The sequence below is a fragment of the Electrophorus electricus genome, chromosome 2 (genome assembly GCF_013358815.1).
Source record: "Electrophorus electricus isolate fEleEle1 chromosome 2, fEleEle1.pri, whole genome shotgun sequence".
In the NCBI taxonomy this organism is placed as follows: domain Eukaryota; kingdom Metazoa; phylum Chordata; class Actinopteri; order Gymnotiformes; family Gymnotidae; genus Electrophorus; species Electrophorus electricus.
Genome location: NC_049536.1, coordinates 34,785,906 through 34,793,058, shown reverse-complemented (window position 1 = coordinate 34,793,058; position 7,153 = coordinate 34,785,906). Strand labels below are relative to the sequence as shown.

Genomic DNA, 7,153 nt, shown 5'->3' with positions numbered 1-7,153 from the left:
AAAAAAAAAAAACACAAAGAAGTGTATAGCACTTGTGGGTACCATAAAGGTTTAAGGTAAGGGACCTATCAGCTGGTAGGCCATGACAGAATTATCAAGACATAAATGTGGAACCGCGTACAACAGCAGAAATAATCAGTGCAATGGATTCTGGCAAGAGTCTAATGAAAGCAGTCTTGGGCAGACGCAGACCAGGAACAACACCATGGTCACCACAGTTATTAGCAGCCATTAATGGCCTCCAAATGTCCATGCTCTGATGTCATGGAGAGAGTGCGGGAAGAAAGGAGACTCACGGGAAATTGAAATTAATGAGTGTAATCAGTGGCACACAGCAAAGGAGTTAAAGGCAATTCATATAAACAGACTACCAGTATGTTGGAGATCAGTATTAAGATGCAGGAGCAAAAAGACACATCACAGGCAGTAAAGCCCTCCGATCATGTGATCTGATGTTATCTGATAACGTTATCCGATCATGTTATCTGATAACGTTATCCGATCATGTTATCTGATAACGTTATCCGATCATGTTATCTGATCATGTTATCCGATCATGTTATCTGATGACGTTATCCGATCATGTTATCTGATCATGTTATCCGGTCATGTTATCGTTTCTCCACCAGGCTGAAATGTAGTCAATGCTCTGCTCTAGAATTTCATCCGCTACAAGGGACTCAAGGGGTCTTTTGAAAAAGTTTTAAAAGAATCTCTTCCACTAATGTTTATTCATATTTTGTTTACCTAAAATAAAAATTCTACTTTGCTTCATCTTCAGTGAGCCATTTCTGCTTTGGAACTCCAGACATTTTCAGGCTTTCAGCATAAATTTGCTCACTGAGAAACATTCATACATTTTGAAGAAAAATTATGTTCTAGAGAAAATTACTGACGTTTTTTTCTTTGCTATCCAGTGAAATTTATGGTTTTAAAATATGCATGATGTCAAAATGTTAAAACAGTTTACGTCAAAAACATTAGGGCAAAATTGCCAAGTCTCTATAGTATCAGGCTGCACATTTTAAACGTTTGCCTAATAACAATTAATAAAGCTACTGCGCCCCCATGTGGCTGTTATATGAATTGTACAACAATTCTGATCAATACAATGGCAGAGAACTGAAAAAAAACAACAGTAATTTGTTAACATAGTGTAACAAAAATATTATTTTTAAAAATATATTTTAACATGAAGAATGGTTTCTAAAGTCCCTAAGCAGTTAATATGTAATTGTTTCGGTCCTCTCCATGAAATCTTAATCTAATCTGAGTGAGGACATCATTCTCTTTTCACTAACATGGCTGTGAATCTATATAATCTATTAAAACATATTTGAAAATAAATTCTCATGTCCTAGGTTTTACCAATTTCTGTAATTCCATTGCTCACTTCTCATCTTAAACATTTGTTTACAGACCACCCATTATTTGATTTGTTAAAAAAAAATTTAAGCATCAAAGAAATATGTACACCACGTATAACATTCATTGCGGTTCACAAAGTCAAAACATTTGATAATTGTTGTCAAGGGGCTAGTATAATCTTTATGAGAAATACACGTCCCCATTAAAGAAAACTCAAAGTTACAATGATCCACAGATGCCAGTGGATCTGTATTTTTGAACATATGCGTCATGACCAGCCAAACCACTTATTAAAAGAGTTAGACCAAGTACCATAAAGGCAAAAGGCAAGTAGCTTGTTATTTTTCTTTCTGTGAGGTGAACAGGAAAAAGATCAATGGCTGTGGTGGCCTCTTTTGCCACAAATATGGAACACGCAGGCATTAAAAACCAGCTCCAGAAGATATTAAAGAATTCTCAACCTTTGAAGCCTGTGCCAAGAATAATTTTCTATCTCACATGACCCAAGAAAAAAAACCATTGGTGCCCAGTTGCCAAACACTGACATTAGCATATTTTCTCACAGAGAGCTGATGTACATAGTCCATTTCTTTTCTTTTAGCAAATACATGATACCTGAATCAAATGGCTGATGAAAAACTGAGTAGTTCTCCTTCAAATAATAATTATTATTATTTGTATGTTTCCTGCATCTCTGCTTGGTACAGAGGCACCAATATGAAAATGCTGGACCATTATTACTGTTAATATGCTCTATATATATATAATTTGGCAGCAAAATGCATCCAAATAAATTTTGGGATAGGCAGAATATCACATTTGCCCTAATGGATTTGCACTGATGGATGTAATAGCAGTCTTGCATTTCAGTATTGGTCATGTCACAGAAAAGAATAACATGATAAAAGACATTTGTGATTAACACAAAATAGAACTGTTAGACAATTCATTTTAGAATGTAGACCTTATTTTTATATTCCAAGAATTAATCTATACAATAATTCTTATTTCTGTATCTCTATTTGGTTACCACTTATGTTTTAAACTAAACCCAATTACACTGTAGCTGTTTTAGAAGCATTTTGTAGTTATTTTACATCAAACTAATCATTGTAACCTAGAGCAATGATTTGAAGAGTGACCAAAGCCTTTACAGGGAAGAGTACATCTGGACCATAAAAAGAACAGTGATTTCATCTTCAATAATCTTTAGCAAAACATTTTTGGACCATCACGTTATTACTATATTAGGGTATTAAAAACTCATTTTAAAAGGCATGTTTTTAAAGGTTTTAAAAGACATCTTTAAAAGATCTTTGTTTAACTCTATGTCTAATTAAAATGTCTAATTAAAATGTTTTATCACAGAATGCTGCTATAAAAATATATATTTCAATTTTCAAATTCTTCCATAACTACATATTGAACATATTAACATTAACAAATTGAACAGGATTTTAAAGAAACATGTCAAAAAAACAAACAAATTATGACACCGATTCAATAATACTCATGTAAAGTTTAAAAAAAACAAACAAACACCCAACACAAGGTATAAGTGTGCCATATACATTATTTAATTGCCAAATCTGGGCCAGTCTCTTAAAAGTGTCAGTTATAAATTGGTAGACTAAGCACAAAGGAACTGAAACATCACAGACTAAGCAATTTCCTCAAACATCTAAAACCATGACTAAGGCCTTACTGAGAAAACTGGCATCATTCTGAACAACTTGTATAAGTCATCTTCTAATGACCGGAAGAAATATGCACATCTTAGATACCATTTGCAGATAGTCCTTAAACCTGATACATAAACCATAAACTGATTAATTAAAGTCAATAAGAGATAATAGAGTTAACAAAAGTTAAAACTATCAAGAGTGAAAACAAAATGGAAAAAAACTATTTTAAAGTAAAATAATATGCATATCATGCTTTTTTTTTTAAGTATAGTTTTTAAACGTCCTACAGGACATTACATCAAAAGTTGAAGCATCTCGTTTACATCATATGTCACCTCTGGCAACTTTTCTCTACTGATCTGTCCCTTTATTTTTAGATGCAAAGACTTAATTTTCCAGCTGTTTCCATCCATTGGTGCTCGAATTAGTCCAAACACTTGCTCAAAGATTCCAAGGCAAGTGGTATCCCGATGTATGGTTCCAGCAACTGCCACCAACACCAATCCATGAGGCGTGGAAAAGCACTGCATGCCTGGGTGCGCTAGGTTAGGACAGAAAACTAACCTCTCTTCTTCCACAAGGGCTAGAAGTCGTTGGCAAACAAGTTCTGCTCCGTGGAACTCCTCCTTTTGCTGTTCCCCGGTGTAAGAAAGGATAAGTAGTCTCACATCCTTCCAAAAGTGCTGGGGCCCCCACTCCTTTGCTGGCTGATCTGCCATGGGATTCTGAGAGTTGAAGATGTGGAAATACCACTGGCAAAATTGCTTACCTAATTCCGTAAGGTCTGCTAAACCATCTCCTGATTTATCTGAATGACCTGGATTGTTGTCATTCACAGAGTTCTGAAAATGGGAAACAATACATGAATACTTCTTAGTCAACGGTTGATAAACAGCCTGGATTTGTGGAGTAAACATTTCCTGTGCAAGTTACTTACATTGCCAGACGACCATAACTCAAGAGTCCTTTTAACCAACTGCTGTTTTTCACTATTTGGCGGAACCACAACACCTTCTATGGTGAGGTACTTAAATATTATGTCACGGTGTACTTTTTTCCTTTTGAGAAGTTCTTCCGAATTCTGAGAGTAGGTTATGATCGCTTCAATTGCTTCTGTTTTGACATAGTACAAAAACAATCATTACGAATTAAATATGTGTAAAAAGCGTCTCCATTTCATTTAATCAGCTAGTAAGCCAAGTAAGACAGGATCCTGCCAGCTACACTTATCTAGCTAGCAACACAAACGCTAGCTTTCAAACTACCACTCACCTCTTGAACTCTCTACAGCAATCATCCGATTTGTCACGGTATCTTTCAGTGTCAACAGATCGTCCGCTGGTAGGAGTTTCAAGAGTTTTCTGCAGCCATTTAACTCAAGTTGGGACAATGCTGACATTTCTTAAACAAAATGTAAGCTAGCTACAAGGCTAGCATTGAAAAGCTTCAAACAGCTAAAAAATAAAAGCTAACGTAGCTGGGCTAGGTGAGCTCAGCAACAATACGTAACTGTAACCGGAAGTAGATTGTTTTTTTTGGGTTTTTTTCTTCCACTCCGCTCATCTTTCCCCTTCAAAATAATCTAAGCACCATCAAAACCTATGGAATGCAATTGAATATACTATTATACAGATGCGGAGCACAAAGGCCTTGTTTAAAGGAGCAATACGTACTTTTTATAACCAAAAAGTAACAAATAATATTTATGAAAGTGATTTTTTTATTACAATTTTTCTAGCCATAAATTGCAGCTCACGTGAGAAGAATCAAATTGATTTTTAGGAACCCAAAATAGACGTCTACTGCTTATTTTCGCTTGAATTGCTTTTGTTAATTATTGTTTATTCTTTTCCTGTTGTGCTGTCCAATATCCACCAAAGGAGGATGGGTTCTCCATATCAGTCTTGGTTCCTTTCAAGGTTTCTTCCTTATGCTCTTGGAGAGTTTTTTCTTCCCACTGGGGGCGTGGAACCAGGCATCTATGAGCTTGGTTTCAGACAACAGCTGCTGTAAAAAAAAAAAAAAAAATAGTGCTATATAAATACATTAGATTTTGAATTTTGAATTTGATTTCATTAGTCCACATATACGATTTTATATATATATATATATATATATATATATATATATATATATAACAGAGGGGAGAAATTGACTAAGGCATTTTATATATATATATATATATATATATATATATATATATATATATATATATATATATATATATATATATTATGCCTTAGTCAATTTCTCCCCTCTGTTATTAATTCAAATAAATAAACTGGGAAATATGCAGAAGACAATACAATTCATTTTAGATTTTTTTTGGCAAAGAAAACACCATGCATCACCAGGTGCTTGTAGAATGGACAAAAGAATTCATGTTCCTTCTAGACAGGTGTGTAAATATGATCCGTATGATGCATTGAATGTGTTGTTTGAGTTCAGAATTTACATAACAAAAAATTACTTAAAAAGCTAAGTAAAGTAATGCTTTGGATAGAGCACTTTCAGAGAAATATATGTAATGCTGGTCAACTGCATCAAACTCCCTTGCAACTAATGATATCAACTAGCTAACACAAGTAGTGACCGATAAACTCATGGGAATTCATTACAAAGGAATATTCAATAGCAAAAACTCACACCAACCAATCATGAGTTGTAGTGTTTATAGGGTTATTATTGCACTAAATTATTGTAGCTAAATTTTGTAGTGAGCAACACCACATACCGGTAAAATGAAAACACTGTCGTGTTTCACAGACGTGGGAGCACTTGGGTAAAATGATTACACAAAAAATTAAATGTATGGTATGTCATCATAATTTGCTAAGTTGAATAAATAAGTTCTTTGCCAGGGGAGAGCCTTCTCCTGATGCTTGTCATTTATCTAGGCTTCTGCATACAAGCACTCACACCCTGAGATAATAGGTATGACACAGTTCACTTAAACAACCATCTCCTTAACAAAGTATTATTAATAAACACCCTACCTCATCACTTGAAGTCATGGCAGCTATGGTATTGCTAGAAAACTGTAACTGAATTCTGCTCGTCACCGTAAACCTTACAGGTGTGTTTTATATTCCTGAGTGAAAATGGAAGATGAATCCAAAGATGTTAAAATATCGTTCCAGTGTTGCTGTGTTAACTTACATAAATGATGTGGTGTTTCTTAAATCTTGTCTAATGCACCTTTAACCTTCTACTGTTGTTGTTTAAATATAGCTTACATAACATAATATAACAGCTTACATACATAACATAATATAAATTAGATAATATGTGATATATTATAATGTCTTGCAGTTTATTGCTGATGATTAAATAAAGATGCTAAATCAAATGTCATGAAAACAGAGTAAAACAAACACGTTTATATTTGAGTAAAACACAAAGGCTTGAGAAAAACAGCTTTTAGAAAGAAAGAGAAAAGAGACAAAACAAAGTTAAACAGCAGAAAAAATATTTTACTAGATTTACTAAATATAGACAATATTAAATACTGTTTTACTTACTTACTTAAACTTACAGTTTAAGGTTTAAATCCAATAAATACTGTGTAACATAACATTAAGATAACATTATTAGGATTAAAGATAACATTATTAGGATAAAAATGTCACCCCATGGTTGCACATCCTCAACACTCTGCCTCCCCTGGGTACTTAGCACCTGTTGCTAGTTTCCTAAGCACCACACCTACCATCTGTGCTTGTTCTCACTAACATTAGTGAATCTAGCCATAGTCTGTCAGTTCCTAGTTTACATCTCATGTTTAGTTTCTCTGATTTTGTTTCTCTCCTGTTTTCCTGTTTAGCTTCTGTACTGAGCACCAGTATCCCTGTGTCTGGCATTCTTTTGGAATGCAGCAGGTTTTTGTTACAGTTTGTTATACACAGTCGTTCAAGTTGTTCACCAACCTTGTCTGCATTGTCTGTGACCATCCTCCAGAGAATCGGGCAAGCAGCTACTCAAACTCTGCTGATTCTGGACCACCCATGGCTAGAAAGCCATTGAGACAATAGCTTGATCTACACAGTGCAAGGACTACTCCAGTGTAAGGACCATCTCCAGTGTAAGGACCATCTCCAGTG

The 7,153-nt window shown here is 34.6% G+C and overlaps 1 protein-coding gene across 3 annotated transcripts; it reads right to left on the bottom strand.

Annotated features, from left to right (window-relative positions):
* Nucleotides 1-1,168: 1,168 nt before the first annotated feature.
* On the bottom strand, nucleotides 1,169-6,744 carry c2h3orf38 (chromosome 2 C3orf38 homolog). 3 transcript variants are annotated; one of them, XM_035523790.1, is made up of 5 exons: nucleotides 6,683-6,744; nucleotides 6,050-6,144; nucleotides 4,326-5,060; nucleotides 3,991-4,166; nucleotides 1,169-3,895 (listed from the first exon to the last, which is right to left on the bottom strand). In XM_035523790.1, the coding sequence occupies exons 3-5, from the start codon at nucleotides 4,450-4,452 to the stop codon at nucleotides 3,347-3,349; spliced, it is 852 nt and encodes a 283-aa protein (XP_035379683.1). In that variant the 5' UTR covers nucleotides 4,453-5,060; nucleotides 6,050-6,144; nucleotides 6,683-6,744; the 3' UTR covers nucleotides 1,169-3,346. The 3 variants fall into 3 exon arrangements, with proteins under 3 accessions (XP_035379683.1, XP_035379684.1, XP_026868458.2); XM_035523791.1 differs by having other exon boundaries at nucleotides 6,579-6,711; XM_027012657.2 differs by having other exon boundaries at nucleotides 6,589-6,711.
* Between the last annotated feature and the right edge of the window lie 409 nt (nucleotides 6,745-7,153).